General features: G+C 41.1%; 1 protein-coding gene across 5 annotated transcripts in view; it reads left to right on the top strand.

Moving 5' to 3' along the window:
- The window catches only part of EXOC2 (exocyst complex component 2), a 204607-nt gene that overhangs the window by 142463 nt on the left and 36170 nt on the right, over positions 1 to 25974 (top strand). For all 5 annotated transcript variants that reach the window (XM_073005611.1, XM_007973874.3, XM_073005610.1 and 2 more), the window contains 2 exons: positions 3766 to 3882; positions 18310 to 18451. In XM_073005611.1, the coding sequence (XP_072861712.1) occupies positions 3766 to 3882; positions 18310 to 18451 (259 nt within the window). The remainder of the gene's footprint in view (positions 1 to 3765; positions 3883 to 18309; positions 18452 to 25974) is intronic.

The following is a 25974-nucleotide window of genomic DNA, read 5'->3' as shown; positions in this document are numbered from 1 at the left end:
GCAGGAGAGTCGCTTCAGCCGAAGAGGAGGAGCTTGCACTGAGCCAGGATCGCTCCACTGTACTCCAGCCTGGGTGACAGAGTGAGACGCCATCTCAAAAAAATAATAAATAACCCTCCCTGGTTTGTGATGAGTTTGAAGGGTGTGTGTGTGTGTGTGTGTGTGTGTGTGTGTCTGTCTGTCTGTCTCACGGGAAAACGGTTTGACCCAAATTTTCTGCTATGTATAGAAGTATGAACACCTAAATAAGGAATTTGGTATATTAGAAAAAATATGGTTTGATCCAAGTAATTTAAAAAATTATTCTAGATTCAATTCCTTGGATGACTAGGTAGAGAATGATACCATTCACTGAGATAGAGAATTCAGGGAAAAAACAAGTTCAAGAGAACCCTTTTTTGTTTTTGTTGTTGAATGGGTGACATACAGGTAGAGCTATCCAGTGGGTGATTGAATGTCCTTGTTTAGATCTCAGGAGAAAAATGTAGATACAGATTTGTGAATCAGCAGTACGTAAGCAATATATAAGGCCTGGGAGTAGATAAGAACACTAAGAATTCTGGCTGAACAAAAAAGAAAATGCCGGTTCTTCTGTTGAGCCAGAATTGCAGGTGGAGTCACCTCAGGAGTGGTGGCAGCCATCCCGAGCCGTCCCAAAGCGAGGTCAGCTGGCGTTCCAAAGAAAGAAGTGTGAAGTGCAGGGTGATCGGTGCAGAGCATTAGGGGACGACACGCAGGGGACGGCCCTGAGTCCTCACAAGCAAGAGCAGGGAGAGACGTCCTGCCCTGGTGTGTCGGCAATGCGGGGCCTGGGTATGCACTTGACAGGAGGCTTTAAAGCATTGCCTCAGGGCGGGGCTGGTTTCTGCTGTGGAGCGACATGGTTGATCCTTCAGTGTTTTCCAGCTGTAACCTAAAGAGCGTCATCAGTGCCTGGGAGGTCGGGCTCCCCACCTGGGGGAAAGCCTGTAGGGAAAGCAGCCAGCTGGTCCAGTCTGAGCCGCCAACGCACTCTGTGCTCCTCCAACAGGGCGCCGAGAGAAGGCGAGGGAAGCTGGGGAACCCCACACTCGTTGGAGGAGAGAAGGGCCAAATATATAAAAATAATGTTGAGGGTGCCAGTATTTATGGGCTCACCAGTAGCAGAGGGCCTCAGTTTGCCCTGAAAAGGGTTCATCAGAGAGATAGAAGGAAATCCGGATAGAGCAGCACAGCACTCCTGAGAGGGATGGAAAATCACATTTAAACCGAGGAATGCTTGGCAGCCTCAAGGGCTGAGGGGCTTGTGGAGGACGGAAATGCAGCGGGCTAGGGGAGTCCTGTGGAGACAGGGCTGCGGGAGAGGGCCTCCCGAACACCCGGAGACTGCTGGAGTCTTCCCCTTGCTGGCACTCTGAATCCTCAGGCACTCCCTCCTGGTGTGCTGCGTCCCTGCACAGGGTGGTCCGGCTCTTGTGCCTCTTCCAGTGGGTGGAGCACAGGAGTCAGCCGTGGGCTCCCTGTGACCCGTGATGCTGCAGCTCTCTGCTGACTCGCACTGAGACTATTCTCAACGACCCCCAGGCCCCTCACATGTGTCTCTGCAGGTTGCATGGCCTCCTCTCTCCTGCCTTACTCTCCAGGGTTTTTTTGTGACCAAATTCAATTCCTCTGTATTCTCCATTGAAAGCTATCTCATTAGATTTGGTGCGATCTTCTCAGGGTCTTGTTCTGTTATCCAGAAGGGAAGCAGCTATGGTAAGAAGGATATCTAGATTCGGAGTCAGAAGACACTGGATCGCATCCTGTGTGACCTCGGGCACATCACTGAGCGGGCGCAGGCCCCGTGTTCTGAACAAAACTGTGGTGGTGACGCCTGCGTCATGGAGATGCTGTGGGGAATCACTGAAGTAACATGAGACCGTATTCGTCACCTGCACGTGCTGCCTTTGATAGGTGGAGCTGCTGTTTTCAAATACACGTCTCCATCGTAGCTGTTAATAAGCTTCTGATTAGTCATCCAGGGTTGAGAGTCTACGCTGTTCAGTTTTTCTTTCCACTTTTACTGCGTCTGAATGATTAGATTTGAGCAACAGTGTGCTTGTAGGAGTCAGACTTTAAATCACTCAAATAGCTTTTCTGTGTTTCAAGAGCCGTGCAAATTACAATGGGAAAAACAAAGAGAATTAACAGGGCGGAGATGTGGCTGGCTCAGGTCTGCAAGATAAGGAGGCTTGACTCTGGAAGGAAAAAGTAATTAAGGATTGATTTTCAAAACTGAGCAACCAGCTGAGGTTTTTGAGGCAAACAGCATGTTGAGGGCAGCTGATGAAATGTCACGTTTAGTTATTCCTTGTCCTTGCAGGGACTGTGTCATGGCAATTCAGGCCCAGGGACTGGAGGGGATGCTGCGTCCTCGTCCCTACCTCACCTGGACGGGTTTCCAGTGCTTATTCACTGTTTTCCTTCTGGCCGTTTATTCACGAAATGTGGAGGAGTAATATACATAATACAACCCTGTTTACCTTGTCTTATACCCCATTTCCTATCTATAGGGTAATTCAAGGCCATTCACTTGTTTGACAATCCTTTAATAATCCCCAGGCCTTTTATTTACATTTGTTAACCAAAAGCAGGTAGTGAATAGGCCGTACACTGCCAGAAATAAAGATGGGAACATTTGAAATGAAAGAATCTAGAAAGTTTTTGGAAACTGTTGAGCTAAATGAAAGTATTGGGAGATATAAAATATGCTTGGCAATTAAATTCAACGATGTTACCTTTTTTTCACATATCCACATTTACTATATCGAATTATTTCACTATAAGTTGTTCTGGTTATGCACAGAAAGGGCATGCAGAGTATGTGATGGAAAGGGGTTTTTTTGCCAAAGGTTTAGTCAAAGGATCTAAGTCAAGGCTCTAGATTAGTCAAAGTTGTTCCAGAGAAGGCCGCCGCCTGCGGGAGCATGGGTCAGGCACCCTGGTGAACCGCACCAGCAGCATCAGGGCAGTTCCTGGAATTTTATTTACCAAGTAGTTTTGAACTGTGAAAGGATACTGTGTTTATTAGCATTTGTGTCTGGTAATTTTTGTAAGAAATTACTTTAGGTGGACAGAACCCTGGAGAACGTAGAAGTAACTGGCTTGTACCCTTTCCTGTTGGCTACACTGACCGCAGCCTAAGCTGGAGTCCTCCGCCCTCAGCGACCCTCACTCCCCATTAGAGGGAGATGGTTCCTTGTTTTCTTCTGCAAACACAATGCTTAATGGCCTAAGGTGTTTGAAGGAGCCCATCATACAGATGCATGGTAGTATAATTCTCTTCCAAGTTATAAAAAATGTATGAACTATTTTATAATAGTTTCTACATTTTAAATGTAATTAATCATTAAAAATATTTATTCCCGTAGCCTTTTCTTGTATACAAAGTATTCAGTAACCAATATAGTAGAGCACTTTTCATAAGAAACACTGATCCCAGTTCCCAACTGATCCTAGTCAATGGGATTTTATCAATCTGGTTTTCCATACGAGCAGTTAAGTTTTAAAGGGAACATTTGATTCTTTAGTATATTGCATGTAACTCTAAGCAAAGAGTGAAGTTGCAGGATTTTATTGTGTTTTTCTTTATGTTATGATATTGGGAAAGAAGCAGCCAAGAAAAGCAAAGCATTGAATATTGACGTTAAAGAGCAGAGATTATAACTAAACTTGGCGAGTGTTAATCAGCTCTTCTCTCTAGCACTATAAATGTGATTTTCTAAAACTGTGTTTTGCTTTTAGGAACAGCGCCTTTTGATAGTCCTAAGTAATTGCTGCTTTCTAGAACGTCACACCTTCCTAAATATCGCAGAACACTTTGAAAAGCACAACTTCCAGGGAATAGAAAAAATAACACAGGTAAGCGAGTTCAATGCACAAGTTGGTGGTTTTACCAGCTCAGTTTTCAAGTTGTTTCCTCGCCTGTGTTCTTCTGCTGTCAGTGCCCATTCGCTCTGCGTGCTGCCCACGCCCACACGGCTTGCCGCTTCCCCTGCTCCATCTTTGGACAGTTCCCTTCCTTCCCGTGGTTCACCTTGAATGGCTGATATGATACTCTTTTCTTTTCTCTAGAGCAAAACTCCCTCAAGGTTAGAGCTGGTTCACTCCTCACCTGAGCTGTGGAAAAGTGAGGGAAGAAAATGAGGAGGGAAGGGCAGCAAACCCAGATCTTTCAGAATCACCTCATGTTTGACTCGTGTTAGGTGAACGCTTTAGATACAGCCCGAGCAAACTCCCTGAGGCTGCAGAAAACCTCTTCCTGCTTCTTCACACCCCTCCTGCCTCTCCCTTTCTGTGTGACCTCAGGGATGCTTTTGCTTTGCTGCTTTGCGCGTGCACGCGTGCACACACACCCGCTGGCTCGGAACAGCTGCGGGACGCTCTGCATCCTACCTGAAAACTGTGGCCTCCCCACTCTCCAGTCACGGCATGCAGAAAGGCTGGGCAAAAGGGACACTGGTAGAAATTAATGGAGTGAGTTTTCTTAGTGTTACACTTTGTTGTTTATATATTTTTCAACTAAGCAGAAAAGGAAAAAATGAAGTGACCTTGTTATTAAGGTTGATTGGTTCCTGGGCAAAGGTTTATCAGATTTCTCAGTAAAACTATGCTAGTACCACTCTTTAATGTCAGTACAGTTTTCTCAATGCAAAGAATGAGAACGATAATGATCTGGTTAATCTTATAATCAACATGCACTCAGGATTACCTACTTTTTATAAATGGTGGTTCCAGTTCATGAACTACATTGGGATTTTTTTGTCAAAGAATGAAAATGTCAAAGTGGGCGGCCCTGTCTTGTTTTCCTGCCTTTTCGTAAAGATTAATCATCCTGATGAGAAATGTTGTGACTTAAGCCTTTGGGGCCAAATGTCTAGTTTATTTCCAGAAATTTTTGTGTTAAGAATTGCAAAGTGCTATCTTGCAGTAAAAAAGTGGCTATTTGTAGAAGGTGGCTGCTTTGTTTTTATGTAACAACAATAATGACATGAATATATTTATTGGAGGATTTTTATTTATTTTAAAATATGTGAGATGATTAGGAATTGCGTGTAAAAGAAGCAACAAGTTTGGTTTTCTCTAGGTTTTTTGCAGTACTAAGTAGGAACTGTTGCTTCACTTTATATCATTAAGAAGTATAATTAAATTAATTTTTTAAAATATTTTTTCATGTCCTTCCTTGTCTTTGTCCAGATCATTTTGAGACCAAGGTAATACAGATGGTCTGGAGATGTAGCAGTATAAATGGTAGGCTCTTTCCCACTCAGAATTTGGATTTTTTTTTTTAATCGACCATCTTGAATATTTTGAAATTCAGTTGTGTTTAAAATGAATAGATAGTAAACTCGATTTAGATGATAACGTATGCACTGATTTTATTAATTTGTGAATCTGTTACTTTCATGATTCCAACCAAGTAAAATCTATTTCTGGCATCAAAGGGAAAGGTCTGCTGACTGCCACTGTTTTTTATAGTTTTCCCTCCAAATGACAAATAATTCTAGAGGCATCGATCCCGGAAAAGTCAGAGGGCAGAGGTCACAGTGGATGGTTTGTTCATTCTCTCTCTGTTTCTGCACTTGAAGATGAGGGTCTCTCATAGGGGGACCTCGTGTCACTGGGTGTCGGACCTTCTCTCAGACTCCTCTGGTGTGAGCCAGGGTTGGCCAAGTGTGTCTTCTGGGTATATTTCCTCCTGCTTTCTTATGGTACTTACGCCAGGAGAAGCACGAAACGGCCAGTTTTTCATTCCCTTCACCTGTTCCTCACCTTGGACCATGGAAATAAATTCGCCTTAATATAGGAACAGGAGACAAATGCATGTTTTTAGGGGATTATTAAAATGTAATGGTCAGTGATGCTCGAAGCTAGAATGATTTTATACGTACACTTTTATTTGGTGCACATAGTCCTGGGACGAAATCGGGGATGGTATCATCAGCTCCATAATCTTCCCAGGGAAACATACCCAGAGAGGCCAAGGACTTGACCTGTCAGCAGCACAGCAAGGCAGGACTCGAAGTTACATTTCCTCGTTCTCAATCCGGGATGCTTTCTGGTCCAGCACCGCACATCTTCAAGAACAAAACTGGTCCCTTGAGAATGCAGTTGACCCTTAAATAACTCAGAGGTTGGGGTGCCAACCCCCTGTGCAGTCAAAAATCTGAGTGTAACTCCTTGACTACCCCAAAACCTAGCTACTAGTAGCCTCCTGTTGGCTGGAAGCCTTATGAATAAAACAGCGCATCAACATGCATTTTGTGTATCTGTTACGTACTGTATTCTTGTAATGTCGTAAGCTGGAGAACAGAGAATGTTAAGACAGTTATTAGGAAGAGAAAGTGTAGTAACACTATTCATGAAGTGGAGTGAATCATCTTACGAAGGTCTCCATCCCCCTCATCCTCACGTGGAATGGGCTGAGGAAGAGCAAGAGGAGGGTCGGTCTTGCTATGTCGGGGTGGCAGAGGTGGAAGAAAATGGGTGTACAAGTGGGCCCATGTGGTTCAGACCCGTGTTGGCCAAGGGTCCACTGCACACCAAAGAAATGAAAACAGGACCTGAAGCTGGCTGGTTAGTGAGCATTGTTTTGGCCTTTATGAAACCACATCGAATGGTAATTCTTGAGATCAGGGTATCCAAATCATCATGTTCCACAAGGTTCCTCCTTAAAAATAAGCCCCATTATAAACCTTTGATGGACTCGGTGCTGTCTGAATCCAGACGGTACGTGCCAACAGGGAGCGTCCTGCCATGTGCATGCATTTTCATTAGTGTTGCCCGTACCGTTTAGCTTTTGCTCAAGTCCTGGAGATGTCTTTTTCCAGTCATGCATTTTTTTTTCAACTTATAAAAGTAAGACCCAACTGTTATTTTTAAAAAGAAAAAGTATTGGGAAGTCTAAAAAATAAAATAAAATAATCTATAATGCACTAACCGACTTAGTCGGCAGCCACTGTGAACCTCTGAGCCACAACTTGGGAATGTCTCCTTTTTTCTGTTTTGTTTATTCATTTTAATTGACAATAATTGTGCATATTTGTGGTGCACAATGTGATGTTTGATCTATGTATGCATTGTAGAAAGAGTCGGTCATCACCTCACCAGCTTACATTTTGTAGAGGACATTAAAAATCTTTTAGCAATTTCGAAATATACATTATTATTAACTGTGGTTACCACGCCATGCTCTTTGATCGACACCTCCCCTTTCCTGGCCCCGCTCTCCCCTCAGCCCCGGTAACTGCCATTCTACTCTCTGTTTCTGTGATAATGACTTTTGTAGATTCCACGTATAAGTGAGATCACAGTATCTGTCTTTCCATGCCTGGTTTATTTCACTTCGCATAAGGTCCTCCAGCACCATCCATGTTGCAGGTGGCAGAATTTCCTCCTTTAAGGCTGTCCAGTATTCTCATGTATATATGTACCGCATTTTTAAAATCAGTTCGTCCATTACTGGGAATTATTCTTGACATGATTCCTCATGATGGTTTTTGCCAGTCTGTCTTCTCAACTCAGCCCCTGGACCATCTTCCAAATCCCTCTCTACCTCTCTAATTGGCTGTTCCCGTCCCGGCTCAGCCCTTCTGCGTCATCTGACAGCCGTGGTGTGGTAGGGACCTTCCTCGCGGTGCTTTGCTTAATGTCTAAATGTTTCCCCTCTCCAGCTTACCATCCAGTGTCCAGGACGGGCTTTCAGAACCCAGAGCTGCTCTTGGTGTTCTTCCTCCTCTTGTGTTTCAGGCTCCTTATGCCTGAAGAGCTAAGCTCCATAGGCTGGCGTTTGTGTAGGATTTTCATCTGGCTCCCTTGCCTCTTTCTCTCATGGCTTTTTGTCCCCTACTCCAACACCTCATCATTTAGCCTGCTCACCTGCTCATCTTTCCTTGAACATTTCATGTAGTTTGTCTGTTGATTCACTCATTCAGTGAATCAACGTTCAATGCCAGCCTATTGTGGGAACATTGATCTGTAGCGTGTGTTGTACTCTTTAAGCCCAGCATTTTCTTTATGAGATGACTGTTAATGACTGGTCCAGTTTCTTTAATGGTTATATAACCATTCAGCTTTTTTATTGCTTCCTGTTAGTTGTAGTCATCTGTATTTTTCTAGGATTGCCTTTTCCGCCGTCAATCCGTACTTGACGAAATCTTGATCCTCCACCAAAGCCCAGTTCAGATGCAGAGGTCTCATCCTGTGTTAAGCCTGTAGGGCCTCTCCTCATCCTTTCCCGAAGTGCAAAGTGCAGCATGTCATCTTCCTTCTCCCTTGATGCTTTGTTCTTGGCACTAGAACAGCATTTCACACATTGCATTATGATTAGTTTAATGGAGATGCACTTCTTTTCTAGATTGTAAATTCTTTTAAAATGTTTTTATGTTAAATATTTTATCCCTATGATAGAATAGATATCACATAATGTAGGATGTAAGAGCGTGATAAAATGAACCCACGTGCTCCCACACCACCAAGCTGAAGGAACAAAGCATCCCAGAGGCCTTGTGCCCGCTCGTGCCCCTGCACAGCCATGCCACGCACCTTCCCCTATAGAGAACTATTTCTGAATTGTGTGGTTTCTAAACATTATTTTGTTTGAAATTACCTTTTTTGACTTTTACATTAGCATCAATAAGATTATACGGTGTGTATTTTCTGTGACTTTCTTTTCCCACTCCATATTATCTTGAGATGTATCCATGTTGCAGCATGTAGGTCCTGCTGGTTTGTAACATGAATTAAAGAATATGTTCCTTTTTCGTCTTTGAAAGAGTTTGTATAAGGTTGGAATTATATATTCTTTGAATATTTAGAAGAATGCTCTGGTAATGGTATTTTTTCTAGGCCCAGTATTTTCTTTGTGAGGTGATTGCTAATGACTGGTCCAATTTCTTTAGTGGTTACAGAACCATTCAGCTTTTTTATTGCTTCGTGTTAGTTGTAGTCATCTAGGACTACAACTTTTTCTAGGACTTTTTCTAGGACTTTGCCCATTTTGCTTAAATTTTCAAATCTGTTGGTGTAAAATTGTTTTATAATAGTTTTATTTTATTACTTCAACCTCAGCTGCTATGTGGCCCTTTTTTGTACTTACTATTGCTTGTTTGTATTTTTATTCTTTTTTTCTTGCCAGAGTCTTTTTCAGAGAATCAACTTTTGACTTTAGTAGTGCTAATTATATCCTTGCTTTCTCTTGCAGTAATTTGGACTCTAAACTTGTTTTATTTACATAGTTCATTGATTCTAAACCTTTCTTTTTTTTCTTTTTTTCTTTTTTTTTTTTTTTTTTGAGACAGAGTCTCGCTCTGCCGCCCAGGCTGGAGAGCAGTGGCCGGATCTCAGCTCACTGCAAGCTCTGCCAGCCGGGTTTACGCCATTCTCCTGCCTCAGCCTCCTGAGTAGCTGGGACTACAGGCGCCGCCACCACGCCCGGCTAGTTTTTTTGTATTTTTAGCCGAGACGGGGTTTCACCGTGTTAGCCAGGATGGTCTCGATCTCCTGACCTCGTGATCCGCCCGTCTCGGCCTCCCACAGTGCTGGGATTACAGGCTTGAGCCACCGCACCCGGCTGATTCTAAACCTTTCTGTCTTCTAATATGAACACTTAAGGCTGCGAATTTCCCTCTGAGTGTCTTTTTAGCTGTGTTGCCCATATTTTAACAAATGGTATTTTAGTTATTCTTCAGTTTTCTGTTTTTGAATTTTAATTCTATTTTAATCTTGGCTAGAAGTATTATTTTAAATTTCCAAGCTAAGGGAGCAGAGCAGCAGTTAGAATTAGTTTTCTCTTTGTTAGAGATTTCTAACATAATTGTTCTGAGGTCAGAGAATATGTTTTTAGGTTTGCCGAGACTTACTTTGTAAGCTGATACGTGGACAGTTTTCTGAAACCCTGCCCCAGTTGAAAAGATCGTGTCCTTCCGTTTTGGATACCACATTCCACAGATGCCTGTTAGATCAGGTTTGTGGATTATGTTGTTCAGTCTTGTATATCCATTCCTTTTGTTTGGTTGGTTTGGACTTTGATCTCTTGATTACTGAGAAGAACGTAGTAAAGTCTTTCCTTGGCTCCTTTTTATATATTTTTTTGCCTCTTCTATTCTGTATTTTTGTTATGTGTCTTGGTATTATTATGTTTTTTGGCCTTTTTGTTCCTTTGGCTCTAATTGATGTCTTTAATCAATTTTGGAAATTTCTAAGCCATTATCTCTTCAAATATTTTTTCTTCTCTATTCACACTTTTCTGTCCTTCAAGATCTCCTATTGGACGTATGTTAGACCTTCTCACTCTGTTCCTCACATCTCTTAATTTTTTTCTTTTTTTTTCTCCTCATCTTTAATTCTCTGAACTGATTGGGGTAATTTCCTCAGCTGTCTCTTTTTGTTCCTTGTTTCTTCAGCTGTGTCTAATCTGGCTGAAATTTACTGTGTATTGAAATGTTATTTCAGTTGTGTTTCTTCTCCAGAAACTCTTTGTTTTTTGTTACTAAGTAAGGGGAAATTATTAACTTACTGTGGAATGGTATAATTTCAAAAATCAGGGAAGGAGATAGTAGCAGCAGTAGAGTTCTTTCCAATGTCTCTCTGATAATTCTATGTAGATAGAAAATCAAATACAAGCTATGGTCAAGTATAAGATTATCCTACTGAGAATAGTGGAGCAAACAAGTGAAGCTGAATATATAGAATGTGAGGTGACTAACGTGATTATTAAAAATTCATGGCTGGGTGTGGTGGCTCCTGCCTGTAATCCCTGCACTCTGGGAGGCTGAGGTGAGTGGATCACCTAGGGTCAGGAGTTCGAGATGAGCCTGGCCAACATGGTGAAACCCCATCTTTACTAAAAATAAAAAAATTAGCCGGGCATGGTGTGCACATGTGTAATCCTAGCTACTTGGGAGGCTGAGGCAGAAGAAAGAATCGCTTGAACCTGGGAAGCAGAGGTTGCAGTGAGCTGAGAACGCACCATTGCACTCCAGCTGGGTGACGGAGTGAGACTCCATCTCAAAAAAAAAAATTTCACAGAAAAAGACACCACTCACATTTTGGATGCGCTGAAGATTAGTAAGACACTGGGTTAGAGCAACAGCAGGAGGGTGAAAGAAGTGAGGCCTGGAAGCCCTCACTGACAAGTCCTGGAGACCTGGCTGTCCTTCTGTTTCAGGTGACAGTATATCGTGTTTCATCTATAGTTCTCTTTTTTGTGTTAATACCTCTCCTAGGAATTAAGAGGTTTTTTTTTTTTTTTTAATTAGTTATTTACTTGGCATTTATTTTGCCCACATTTGACAAATTGTGGTTCAGTAATATAAAGGAATGTCAGTTTGCCACCTGTCCTGCCATCCGTTTGAAAAGAGCTAAAAAAATTAATTTGTCTGAACCTCGTTATCCAGATTCACTTGGATAGATGTTCTGATGATAGTTTGACAACCTTATTTCTATACAGATGGCGAAGTTAAAGGCAGTCTTTCTGTCATGTTTGGAATGAAAATAATTGTTTGTTGTTTATTTTCTTTCTGGGAAGCACACTTTTTAGAAAGCATTATTACCAAAAATTTTTGAAATCACAAATTGGAAATTTTAAATTGGAAACATTAAAATACATCGAAATAATGATTTTACCTTTTAAACCATTTTGCCTGTGTTGAAGACAACAGTAAAGAAATTAGAGAAATATGACATCGACTCAGGCGTCTCTTCTCCAGGACTGTCCATTGGGAGCCCTGGGCGGGGTCAGCGCCTGGTGCGTGAGGGGAAAATGTTGTTGAATGTACGTGATTTGCTGCTAAGAAAGGCAGGACAGGGCTTACCTGGGAGTATCGACTGCTACACCCACAGTCTGCCTCCAGCATGTGCCTTTACTTCTGAAGGTCATTCCCAACAGGTTTTAATGCTTCAAAAGACCCTCCTCAGTGCTCATAAGTACGAATTCAGCGAGTCAGTCTATTTCCAAATATAGAGATTCCTGAACTTACGATGACGAGGCTACCTCCAGATACACCCTTCCAAAGTCGAAAATATTGTAAGTGCATTTTCTACTTATGATACTTTCTTTCTTTTCTTTTCTTTTCTTTTTTTTTTTTTTTTTTTTTTGAGGCAGAGTCTCGCTGTGTCACCCAGGCTAGAGTGCAGTGGTAAGATCTTGGCTCACTGCAGCCTCCGCCTCCCGGGTTCAAGCAGTTCCCTGCCTCAACCTCCTTAGTAGCTGGGATTACAGGCACCCGTCACCACACCTGGCTGATTTTTGTATTTTTAGTAGAGACACGCTTTCACCATCTTGGCCAGGCTGGTCTTGAACTCCTGACCTCGTGATCCACCCGCCTTGGCCTCCCAGTGTGCTAGGATTACAGGCGTGAGCCACTGTGCCCGATGAGGTATTTTCTACTTACAGGGGATTTAACCTGATGTAGCACATCATAAGCCAGGGAGCATACTGAACGCGTATTGCTTTCACACCATGGTAAAGTGGGACAATCATGAGTTGAACTATCATAAGTTGGGACTGTCTCTACACAATTAAATTGTTACCATTTTTAAAGAAGGCACCCTGTTTTTGTTAGAGACACCTGCCCTAAAAGGCCACTGTACTCTCAGGCACCTCCGCTCTGCCCTTTCTCACCCACCAGTGACCCGTAAGCACGCTTCTCTGTTTAACCACTGCATTCCTTAAACATACTGGTTTATAAATGCTTTCTTTTCTTCCTTTCCTTTTAGACTGATTTCCTTAGTGTCAGGATGTTTTTAAATTTAATCTTTCTTCCTCACTCTCAGGTAGTGATTAATGGTAGATGGAGCTCACCCTTGCTTTTTGAGCAGGAATCAAGCAGACCCAGTCAACATCTATGTTCAGCAGCCAGTGTGAACAGGGCATTAGTGAAAATGAAGCCGTTGAGACAATAGAAATAGCTGCTAACATTTATTGTGTATTCACTTTCAGTGTGCTGTGCAAGTTTCCTGAATATCTGTTTAAATCCTCACAACAAAAGTTATGAGCTATGTACTCCTGACATTGGTCCTGCCTTATCACACATTAACTGGGCCATTCTACTCTCTTTTTGTAGCATCTGCCTATTAACTATTTGCACATCCATTTATTTTCAACTTGTCTTTTCCCTTCTCTTTTTAAAAAATGAGGTATTTACCTGCAGTAAAAAGTACAAATCTTAAGCTTACGGATTGATGCTTAAGCATCACGCGGTCCAGCATATGCATGCGTTCCAGCATCCACCACCAGATGAAAATACAAAGCCTTCCCTTGTGCCCTGTTTCAGTAGGCTCCCTTCTCAACAGCGTTCCAACTGCTATCTGCAGAGAATCATTTTGTCTGTCCCAGAAGTTTACGTGGAGTTCCATGAAGTCTGTAGTCTTTTGTATCTGGCTTCTTTTGCGCCAAATTAATTTTCTGAGATTCATCCAAGTTGTGTGTACCAGTGATTCATTTTCTTTTATTGCTGAGTTTGGATAACCAGATTTTGTTTAATCATTCTCATGGTGATGGACATTGGGTTGTCTCCAGTTTTAGGCCTTTATGGATAAAGTTACGGCGAATATTCTTGTCAGTCTCTTTGTGGACGTTTGTACTCACTGATCTTGGATACATACCTTGAAGTGCAATTGCTGGTAGTGGCACAAGCCAGTTAGGAACTCTGAGTCGTTTTCCAGAGTGTACATTCCATCGGTGATAAACTCAGTTATAAACTGCATCCTAGCCAACACTTAATACGACCAGTCTTGTTTATTTTAGCCAGTCTCATTGTGGTTTTAATTGGCTTTCCCTGATACTGATGCCAAGCACCTTCTCTGGTATATTCAGACACTCACATTCAGGCAGCTTCTTTCTTGAAGTGCTTGTTTAGTCCCAGCTCGTTTTTAAAATTGGCCATCAGTCATCTTTCTACTGACGATTTTTAGAAGGCTCTATATAAGTCCTCTGTCACACATACATATTTTTTCAGTTCATGGCTTGCTGTTTTGTTTTTATAATATCTTTTGAGCAGAACTGTTTAATTTTGATGAGATCCACTGTATCAAGCTTTTAAAATGTTTAATGCCTTTCATATGTTGTCAGAATCTTCACCTGCTTCAATGTCCTGAATATTTTTTCCCAGAAGTTTTGTAACGTTAACTTTTATGTTTAGGTCTACAATGTCCATCCTTATGCCAATATTGCATTGTGTTATTTATTACAGGTTTATAGTCAGTGTTGATATCATGTAGTGTGAGTCTTCCAACTTTGTTCTTTTTAAATTGTTTGGGCTATTTTGGGTCCTTTCCATTTATATATAAATTTTAGCCTGTGAATTTTTACCAAGAAAAGGCCTTTTAGGAGTTCATTGAATTTGGAGAAAATTACCAATATTGATCATCCTATTTATTTGCTCAGGCCATCTGTAATTTCTTTCAGCAATGTTTCATGGTTTTCAGTAGAGATTTTCCATGTCTTTTGTTAAGTTTATTCCTAGGTATTTTATTTTTTATGGTATTGTATTATACTTCTTCTGTGTCTATTATACAGAAATATAATTGATTTTTGTTATTGACCCTGCTACTTCAGTAAATTGGCTTATTCCATTAGTTTGTCAACCTGATTATAATTTCTAAATACATGATCATGTCTTCTGTTAATAAAGACAGTTTTGCTTCTTCTTTTTTTGGTATTATTTCTTGCCAGATTTCATGGACTAGGACCTCGGGTATAATCTTGAAATAAGTGGTGAAAGGGGACAACCTTGCATTATTCCTGACCTTCTGGAGAAGGCATTCTCTATTTGTACCGTTTTGCAGATGCCGTTTACACAGCAGATTTTCTTTCTGGTCTTAGTTTACTGAGAATTTTTATCATGAAAGTTTTCTCAAGTGCTTTTTCTTCATCTGTTGAAAAAATACCGCTTCTGCATGATATATTTTTAAAATTTATTTATTTTATTCGCAAATAGTTTGTTTGGATTTTTATGTTTTTGTTCATGAAGGCTATTGGTGTGAATTTTTTTCTCATAATATCTTGCTCAGGTTGGATATTAGGGTTATACTGGCTTCATTAAACAAAATAGGAAATGCTTTCAGCCTCTATTCTATGAAAATGTTTGTGTGTGCTGTAACTTCTTCCTTACATCCTTGGTAGCATCTCCAGTGAAACCACCTGGACCTGGAAGTTTTCGTTGTCAAGCCCTTGCCTATAATGGATTCAATTAGTTTAATAAATATAGGACTAGTTGTGCCAGTTTTTGAAGGTTGTGTTTTTCAGGAGATTAGCAGTTTCCTTTCTGTTGTCAAGACTTGATGGCATAAAACTATAATGTCCTTTTACTATCCTTTTAATATCTTCAGGATCTATAGGAATTTTTTTTTTCATTTCTGTTCTTGGCGACGTATGAGTTTTTATCTTTATTTCTTCTTCAGTCTTGCCCAGGAGCTTATCATTTTTGTTATTATTCCTTTTTAATTTTTAAAAATTTTCAAATTTTTTAAGAGGCAGGGTCTTTCTGTGTTACCCAGACTGGAGTGCAGTAGTTCAATCATAACACACTGCAGCCTCGATCCCCTGGGCTAGAGTGATTCTCTCACCAGGTAGCTGGGGCCACAGATGTGCACCACCATATGCCTGGCTAATCGTTTTGATTTTTATCTTCAAAGAACCTATTTTTAGCATTGGTAGTTTTCTTTAATATTTGCCTTTTTAAAAAATTTATTTCTGTTCTTTATCTTTTCCTTCTATTTTCTTTGGGTTTAATTTTCTCTTTTTTTAGATACTTGGGGCAGAAAATTAGAGCAGTGGTTTAAGATTTTCTCCTTTTAAACCTTTCTTTGAAGACGTTTTCAGCTATAAATGTCTAGCCACGGGTTCCCTCTCACAGATTTCGATCTGTCCCTTTGCTGGGTGTTACTAGTCTCTCCCTTTTGGATGCCTCTTCCCTTTGAAGAAATGTTACTTAGCACTTGTATTTCACATGCCTGGGGAGCGTCTAATCGTCTATTTCGGTTTGTGTTTACAGACGCTAGAGAGAGAGAGAGATGAAGAAGGGCAGAGTTACTGCCGGTCACTGTTTCCTCAGTAGTTCGTCTTCTGTGTTCGGATTTATCTGATTTTAGGTTGGAGCCCTTGCTCATTACATGGGTGCAATACTCTTTGAACCTTTGCATATCCAAAAATATCTTTCTTGGACTCTGTTAAGAGAATGACACGCTGGCTAACAGGATTCTTGGGTTCTGTTCTTTCGTTCCTGTAAATTTTAATCCAGTGATTTCAGCTCCAAGTATTGCATGTGAGAAATCTTATGTCAGACCAGTTCTTTCTTCTTTAATAGTAAATTATTCTTTTGATCTAGGAGTTTGAAAGTCAGTCTCTCGCGTGCGCTCTCTCTCTCTCTCTCTCTCTCTCTCTCTCTCTCTATTTAGAATAAATGTATTAGAAACTAGAAACTTTAACAGCCTAGATGTGTGGGCTGTCTTACCAGCCTAGCCTGGCACTCTGCAAGCCTACTCAAGTTGCAAACTTGGGTCTTTCTTTAGATCCAGTTAAATTTTCTCCTATTGCTTGTTTAATTAATACCTTTTCTCTAGCTGCTTATATTTCTTTACTTGAATTTCTATTTTTTGCATGTTAGAACTCCTGAATTTATCTTCTAGTCTTGTTCTTCATAATTTTCATCTCTTTACATTTTTATTCTGTGCTTTGAAGTAGTTCTTGTACTTCAGATCAGTCTCAACAGTGACCAGTAGTTCCTTCTGTTAATCTGCTCATTTGCTACCTTTGGAAGTCATATGTTTCACCTCTAGAAATCTTGTTTTGTATTATACTTTAATCTCCATAAGGGTTTTCTTTATTTTTTCTGTTCAAGTTGTTGCTTGTCTCTTCTGCCGCTGAATTTCACTGCTCGATGGGTGTTCCTGTGCAGCTGACTCCCTTAGATGTGTGTTCATTTTTCATTGTCAGTTTGTTGCAGCTTAGGCCTGGCATTGGAGAGAAGCCTGTCCCTCTTAGGCTAGTGCTGCAGAAGCAGAACAGCCACCAGCCCCCTGCAGAGGGACCTGGGCCCACACTCTCCACACCCCAGACTTCCCAACCCTCCATGCTTGGGTCTCTGCCTCCCGTGTCTTCCACTCCTGGCCTCCTGGCTGCTGGTGAGACCAGTGACCTGGGCCCACACACTCTCCACACCCCAGACTTCCCAATCCTCCATGCTTGGGTCTCTGCCTCCCGTGTCTTCCACTCCTGGCCTCCTGGCTGCTGGTGAGACCAGGCATACTCATATAGGGCTGATGCCAGCCTCCTTACCCTCTTCTGCTCCCGCTCCCATCAGGAGCCCACAGCACATGCAGCTGAACTGCGCCAAGGACAGGACTTTCTAATAGGGGTCCTTCCTGTTTCTTTTTTCCCATGACAGCGAGCCCTGTGTCTGGCCTCTCTATGGAGTTGCCTTAGAATCTAAGGCCTGACCTGCAGGCCACACAGGCAGAGCTGTAACTGGAGGGAGAAGCCAGGGGAGCTGCACTGGGGTTGCTAGAGTGTCAGAGCAGGATTATTTTCTATTGGTAACACTTTTCAAATGAATTAGTTAATATGAAGAAACATAGCGTAATTTTAAATGGTTCCTTTTTAATTGTAGTTTACTGGCTATTACAATTTAGTATCTATAATGTCTCTTGCTCTGCTTACAGAAATGAGAGGTTAGTATTTTCAAAAATGACTGATAGGGTTAGGCTTTCTGTCCTACCCACATCTCATCTTGATCTGTAATCTCCATATTCCCCACGTGTCAAGGGAGAGACCAGCTGGAGGTAATTGAATCACAGTAGCAGTTTCCCGCGTGCTGTTCTCGTGGTAGTAAGTTCTAGCGGGACCTCACGGTTTTATAAGGGGCTCTTCCCCTTCCGCTGGGCCCTTCTCCTTCCTCTTGGGAAGAAGGTGCCTTGCTTCCACTTTGCCTTTCACCAGGGCTGTGAGTTTCCTGAGGGCTCCCCAGCCCGGCCATGCATGACATCATTGAGTCAGTTAAACATCTTTCCTTTATAAATTACCTCGTCTCGGGCAGTTCTTTCTAGCAGTGTGAAAACAGACGAATACAATGACCTATAGTCCATCTATGGAGATTATTTTTTCTTCTGCAAAATAGCTATGCTAAAAGAGATCTTTGTTACTGAAAATATGTAAAATAAATTCACGATCTTTTGTAGGAAGATTGATAAGTGCTTTTATTATAGTCTGAAGTATTTATTGTTAACATTATTTTACTTTTTCCATCACCCTCAAATAGGCAACTCATACTCGTCATTACGTGTTTCTAGGTTAGCATGGCCTCACTGAAAGAACTAGATCAAAGACTCTTTGAAAATTACATCGAGTTGAAAGCAGATCCCATCGTTGGCTCCTTAGAACCTGGAATTTATGCGGGATATTTTGATTGGAAAGACTGCCTACCTCCAACAGGTAAGTAAACAAAGTTTCTTGCGTAATATGTGGGTATGCTTTTATCAATTGATACCTGCTTGAATTCTTTTCATTTTATTCTCATTTTTCTCATATCTACTGAGAATGAGAGATTAATTTGATTTTAACTTTTTGTTCACTTAAACCCATTTCTTGGATAGTTTGGAAATTAGGACACTTTGTATTATTACTCAGTGGCTTAAAGCTGTTCTGAAATTCTAGAGAAAAATTAATTATACCGTATAACAATTGATGGTTTCAGTCATGCTTTCCTGCTTCCTACGGTCTTTCACATAGATACAATAGAGTGGTTGTGAGTGACAGTTTCATGCAATGACCTTGTGTACCTCATCAAAAAAACGTATTGAAGAAATCTGGTCACTTCTATGTAAGACTTGATTAGTGATGCTGTAAAGGTGAAGGATAGGAGAAAAGTGTGTAGGAGTAAGATTATTATAGGAATTTGTCAAAGGGAAGGGAGCCCCAGAAGGATGAATGACACTGTTCAAGTATCATCTTTGTATCTCAAATGAAAGTCACTTGAATCACTTAAAATATATGTTTTTAAAATAACTATTGCTTTCTGAATCAAACTTTTGATTGATCAAGTAGTTGTTTCTTTGTATGAAAAAATGCGGAAAACCTAAAACCAAGCTGCCTGTTGGCACTTTTGTAGAGAAGTGGTTTGTGTAGAAGGGGTCGTGCGGGTATCGGACACGGGTTGGCACTTTTTAGAGGAGTGGTTTGTGTAGAAGGGGTCGTGCGGGTATCGGACACGGGTTGGCACTTTTTAGAGGAGTGGTTTGTGTAGAAGGGGTCGTGCTGGTGTCGGACACGGGTTGGCACTTTTTAGAGGAGTGGTTTGTGTAGAACGGGTCATCTGGTATCGGACACGGGTTCTTCGTGGATGCACAGATGCAGATGCACCAGTGAGTTGCTAACAGGTTTGGTAACTTCATTGTTTTAACTCATCACTTTAACCTCCTTTTGTTTGTATTGTATAGTGCTTACACTAAACGATGATAAAATTGTTTACTGTTTAAACACCTGTGGTTTTTATTGTATAGTGTTCACATATAGTGATGCCAAAAGTCTAAAAACCGGGATCATTAAATTAGCCACAGTTACTTAATGTGACCACAGTTACTGAATTTCCTGAGCTCACAGTCATGGCAGTCATGCAAGCCTTTATTCCTCCTGTGCTTTTCCGTACACACACTTTTCTGTGCCCAAACCACATTCAGTTCATACCCTCAAAGTACATCCTTTTAAAGTCTAAGGCAGATTCTATCAGTATCTTACTTAAAATGCTTACAGTATCTTCTCATAATAGTAAAACCTGGGAAGCTGTGCTGTGCCAACCTCTGCCCTGGCAGCCTGCCCACAGCCCCAGTGCTCCGCCCCACACCCCCTCTCCAGCTGGACTCAACCTCTGCCTTTTTGAAAAGCTCATCCTTCTAAAATATAAATTGAACCCTTTCAATCCTCTGCTGAAAATCCTTCAGGGAGGCTCATTCTCCTGGAAGCTAACCCCAGACTTCTCGACAAGGTGGCGTCCCCACAGCTACCAGATTCCACAGAAGCTCAAGTTCCTGGTGTGAAATGGTGTCATATTTGCATGTAACCTACACGCATCTTCCTGTATGCTTTAAATCATTTCTAGATTGCATCTAACACCTAATGCAATGCCAGTGCGTTGTGAATCGTTGTTATACTGTATTGTTTAGGGAATGATGACAAGGAAAAAAGTTCATACATGTTCAGTACAGATGCAACCACCGGTTTTTCCCTCGGAATATTTTCTATTCATGGTTGGTTGGCTCCACAGATGCAGAAGCCACCACTGGGGAGGCCACAAATGCAGAGGCCACAGATGCAGAAGGCCAGCAGTACTCCCTGTGCTTGCTCTGAGTTACCTCCCTCTCCACGGGCTCCCCCAGGCAGCCGGCAGGCCGGGTGCTTCATGCACTGTGAACCCTGTGCCTAGTACCTCTCACCTCTGCCCCCTCTTCTAACCTCTCCTGCCCTTCCAGGCCCTGTGTCCTCTGGGAGCTCACCCAGCCCATCCCCGCATGTCTCCAGGTCATGTTGGCCTACCTCTACCCATGGCGCTCGCAGAGCAGTTCCTACAACTCCCTGTGCCCACAGGACATGTGTTGTCGTTATCTCCCTCCTTTGCCTCAGCCCTCAGCACAGGCCGTCGTTTGGGTCTCTTGCTCTCAGAGATTTTAGCCGTTTCTGGCACTCAGCTGATGCCACGTGTGTGTTTGTGGAGTGAATGAAGATTGGCAGTTTTCTGTAATAAGCTACCATCTTTCTAAATGTGCCGGCTGCTCCTTCTCTTCCAAGTGTTTGCCGTATGCTTTTGCCTGATTTTTCTCAAAATTTTTTTCGGTAGGAAAGTGCGTCATACGGTGTGCTCGTTTCCACTGTTCTTCTGATTCACTTTTTAATAAACAGTCCACAGTGGATATTCATATTTGCCGAATTAAAACGAGTTAGAGTACTCATTTTCTTGTCCTTTGTGAATTCTCATATGGTAGTTGTGTGCACTTTCTAAATTTCAGCAAGTGCATTTCAATTAAAATGCAACTGTCAGGCACATCCAACACATCATCAGTTCCATCTGTTCAACTCGTCAAACTCTTACCGAACAATGTGCATCACCGTGCAAAAAGTAAGACACTGTTCGGTAATAGTTCAGATGAATTTGTTAAAGTTCATATCTTCCCCTATGATTAGCGTGTAAGTACATTAACTGTTTACACATCTGACACATCAGCAATTCTATCTGTCTAATTATTTAAACTATTACCGAACTATTGTTGGGTAATAGTTTAAATGAATTTTGTTAAAGTTCGTATCTTTTCCTGTGATTCGCATGTAAGGACATTAACTGTTCACTCTGAAATCATTCTTATCTTATTTGGTTGTGTTCAAGGCTATTAAATCATTTGTGGTATTTCTCTGAGAATATTAAATCATTTGTGGTATTTCTCTGAGAATATTAAATCATTTCCCTGTCTCAGACCTGCTGCTTTTTAGCGTCTGCCGAACACCGGCAGGGCCGTCGAGAACGTCTGCGGGTGGAGGGCAGGCCTTTCCCATCCGCCCGCCCCAAGGTGTCTTGGGAAAATAGACATCTCTGAAGGCCGTTCCCTGAAGGGCGGCGTTAGGTCACAGTAGTAACCAGGGCGCGGGGGGCGGTCAGCGGCAGGCAGTGCCAGACTCCCGGGGATCTTCGGTTTCTGCTGCATCCAGTGAATTTCCAAGTCCTCACTGGATTTATTTAAGGTACCCAGAGTCCTTTCTCTATGACCTTCATGTTTTCCAGCCATCACATTGAACTAGTGCAAGCCTCTGTTGTGAATTGGGATCAGAGCCTAAATGTAATCCTGAGATTGATCTTAGTAAGCGTCTGTAACCTCAGGTAATCTTCAATACAAAATTAAGATTCTTCTGGCTGTGCGACATTGAGTGGTGAGGCTTTTTTTTTTTTTTTTTTAACATAACTTCGTTTTTTGGTTTTGTTTTTTTCTTAAGATAAACTTTCATAAGCAAATGACACATAACACCATACTGTCAGCAATTTATTGACTCTTTCTCAGATGCCAAAAACACGTAGAAGTTGTCGGTGCTCGTTTCACTTTTATAAGCTCTATTTAGTTCTGTTCTTTGTGTAGTTTTGACTTCATGATTACTAACTGAACCTCAGCCTTGCATAGTCATATAGTGATTTTTAGTTTGTTTAAAGCTGACTTAAGTTGAGACCTGGTGTAAAGTGAACAACCAAAATAGTTTGACTATTAATCTTCCAAAATAATTTCAATTAACAACTTTAGTATTATCTTCAGAGTTTTCTTCTTCAGAAACTGAATTTTGCAAATCATATGGGTAACTGATTACTTATTGCTGTAGTAACCAATAAATTTAGTTTCCGATACTGTATGTCGTGATTAAAAAAAAATCCAGTTGATTAATTTCATGATTCAAGAAGAGATACCGTTAAAGCCATAGCTATGTTTTTTAAAATCTTACCGTTGGATATTTAAATTGGTGTCACCTCTTTACTTGTGTATATGTCAGTAAAGATTATTCTGGTTAGTTCTGAGTCACAGAACTGCTGTTAAGATTTTAATTGTTCTGTTATCCACAATTATTAAGAGTTCTTAGTATTTGAATTTTATAAACGTTAAATAAATTAAGAATACTGTTGGTCTTTATTTACAAATGCACATTGAAGTTCATGTCTTTGAAACATTAAATAAGAAAAAAATATTTCTTTAAGTTTCTCTTAAATACTGGTTTTAACTATTTTTTCTGTCAAATAGTCATAAAAATTTAAATTAATATATATTATTTAAAGGTGTTTACTAAGTGAATTTAAACTTAATCATTTTCTATAGGTAAATAGTGAACTGATTTTTAATTCAAGTGCTCTTATATTAATTATAGTAATTGAAATTGGGAAGGGGAAAACTTGACGTAATTTGTGACATGAGTATGTCTAGGACCGTTCTAAAACTAACGGCAGGGCTGGGTGCTTGCATGTATGATGCGTATAACCTGGAGCAGAGTGACCTCCCACCCCTCAGATGCGCCAGAGCACAGGCTTGGGGTGCACAGTTAGTTCCGTCAGCGAGCGAGGCTTGTGTGTTGTCCGAGCAGTGTGCCAAGCAGCACATTCCAGCAAATTGAAGAGGAAGAAAATGTAAATCTAATTATGGAGACAGAGGCAGAAGCACAGCTCTTCTCAAGTCCATGTTTGTTGAATTTTAAGATCTCTGCCTTTTGGAATGTGTCTTGCAGATGTTTTCAGTGAATTTTATGAGAGACATTGCGCAATCAGGTTATCTCTTGCATCCTGTAACTTAAATCATTCAAAGCTCAGGCCCAGTGTAGAATTTCTAGAGAATAAGAAAAATGCTACAAGAATGGAGATAAGGAGAAATTGTAATTTTTGTTTGATTTTCAAAAAATGCGGAAACTACAGACAGACCTCAAAGTTTAATGTAGCTCTCTGAGAAAATGGATCATTAAAATGTTTTGGGGTCCCTATAAAATAAGTTGTATGTTACATGTATATGTGAATTTATACATGCAGATATGCCTTACACATGCGTTTATACACACACGTTACTGTGTACATGTTTAGTGACGTAGTCAGCATTTATCGCACACACACCATGTACGTGGCAGAGGGCTTTGCGTGAATCACCTGATTTAATCCGTATAACAAACACTTCAAGGAGTAAGCAGTATTTTTATTCTCATTTTATAGATGAAGCCATTGAGCACAAAGAGCTTAAGTGACTTGCTCAAGGTCATGTAGCTAGAAGTGGTGGGGTAGGGTTCCAAGTTCAAATCCAGGCAGCCCTTAATTTTAGGCATGGTGCTGTGTTGCTAGACAGCAAACAGCCTCTATTAGAAATCCACAAAGAAAAAGGCAGATATGCTGGCAGAATAGACACAAGTTCATGAAATTCACAAGAAAACTAATACAGCCAATAAAATATAAAAATAGGATAAAATTAATCAATTCTCAAAGAATGTAATTTAAAATACCGTTAGGGTATCATTTTGTTAAAACCCTCTGGATTGACAAATGTAAAGCTTGATAATACCTGCTTTTTGGCAAAGGCACAAAGAAACAAACTGTTCCATCATCTTTCTAGGAGTGTAAATTGGCCCAGCTGTGCACATGCACGTGTGTGTGTGTGTGTGTGTACACATATATGTAATTGGCCCAGCTGTGCACATGCACGTGTGTGTGTGTGTACACACATATATGTAATTGGCCCAGCTATACACATGCGTGTGTGTGTGTGTGTACACACATATATGTAATTGGCCCAGCTATACACATGCGTGTGTGTGTGTGTACACACATATATGTAATTGGCCCAGCTGTACACATGCACGTGTGTGTGTGTGTGTACACACATATATGTAATTGGCCCAGCTATACACATGCGTGTGTGTGTGTGTACACACATATATGTAATTGGCCCAGCTGTGCACATGCACGTGTGTGTGTGTGTGTACACATATATGTAATTGGCCCAGCTGTACACATGCGTGTGTGTGTGTGTACACACATATATGTAATTGGCCCAGCTGTGCACATGCACGTGTGTGTGTGTGTGTACACACATATATGTAATTGGCCCAGCTATACACATGCGTGTGTGTGTGTACACACATATATGTAATTGGCCCAGCTGTGCACATGCACGTGTGTGTGTGTGTACACACATATATGTAATTGGCCCAGCTGTACACATGCGTGTGTGTGTGTGTACACACATATATGTAATTGGCCCAGCTATACACATGCGTGCGTGTGTGTGTGTACACACATATATGTAATTGGCCCAGCTATACACATGCGTGTGTGTGTGTGTACACACATATATGTAATTGGCCCAGCTGTGCACATGCACGTGTGTGTGTGTGTACACACATATATGTAATTGGCCCAGCTGTACACATGCGTGTGTGTGTGTGTGTACACACATATATGTAATTGGCCCAGCTGTGCACATGCACGTGTGTGTGTGTGTGTACACACATATATGTAATTGGCCCAGCTATACACATGCGTGTGTGTGTGTGTACACACATATATGTAATTGGCCCAGCTGTACACATGCACGTGTGTGTGTGTACACACATATATGTAATTGGCCCAGCTGTACACATGCACGTGTGTGTGTGTGTGTACACACATATATGTAATTGGCCCAGCTGTACACATGCACGTGTGTGTGTGTGTGTACACACATATATGTAATTGGCCCAGCTGTGCACATGCGTGTGTGTGTGTGTACACACATATATGTAATTGGCCCAGCTATACACATGCGTGTGTGTGTGTGTGTACACACATATATGTAATTGGCCCAGCTGTACACATGCACGTGTGTGTGTGTGTGTACACACATATATGTAATTGGCCCAGCTATACACATGCGTGCGTGTGTGTGTGTACACACATATATGTAATTGGCCCAGCTATACACATGCGTGTGTGTGTGTGTGTACACACATATATGTAATTGGCCCAGCTGTGCACATGCACGTGTGTGTGTGTGTGTACACACATATATGTAATTGGCCCAGCTATACACATGCACGTGTGTGTGTGTGTACACACATATATGTAATTGGCCCAGCTGTACACATGCACGTGTGTGTGTGTGTGTATACACACATATATATGTATAGAATTTACTTAGAAGTTTTGTTTCTAAGAATTTATCTTAAGGAAAGTTTTACAGAAGTAAGTAAAGAATTATGTGCAGTGATGTTTATTGAAGTATTTTTTTAATATATGCAGAATCTGAAAAACTACCTAAATGCCCATTAGTAATGAATTGGCTAAATAATGTATTATATATCTAAACAAATACTATGCTTTCTTTATAATGGATGTGATGGATAATGGGGGGACTGACCATATATTGGTAGAAAATGTTGGTTAAGGAAACGTGCATTCATTCTTTCCTCATTTTTATTGAAAA

The sequence above is a fragment of the Chlorocebus sabaeus genome, chromosome 17 (assembly GCF_047675955.1).
Source record: "Chlorocebus sabaeus isolate Y175 chromosome 17, mChlSab1.0.hap1, whole genome shotgun sequence".
Taxonomy (NCBI): domain Eukaryota; kingdom Metazoa; phylum Chordata; class Mammalia; order Primates; family Cercopithecidae; genus Chlorocebus; species Chlorocebus sabaeus.
The sequence above is the reverse complement of the archived record's forward strand: the minus strand, read 5'-3'. Positions and strand labels throughout refer to the sequence as shown.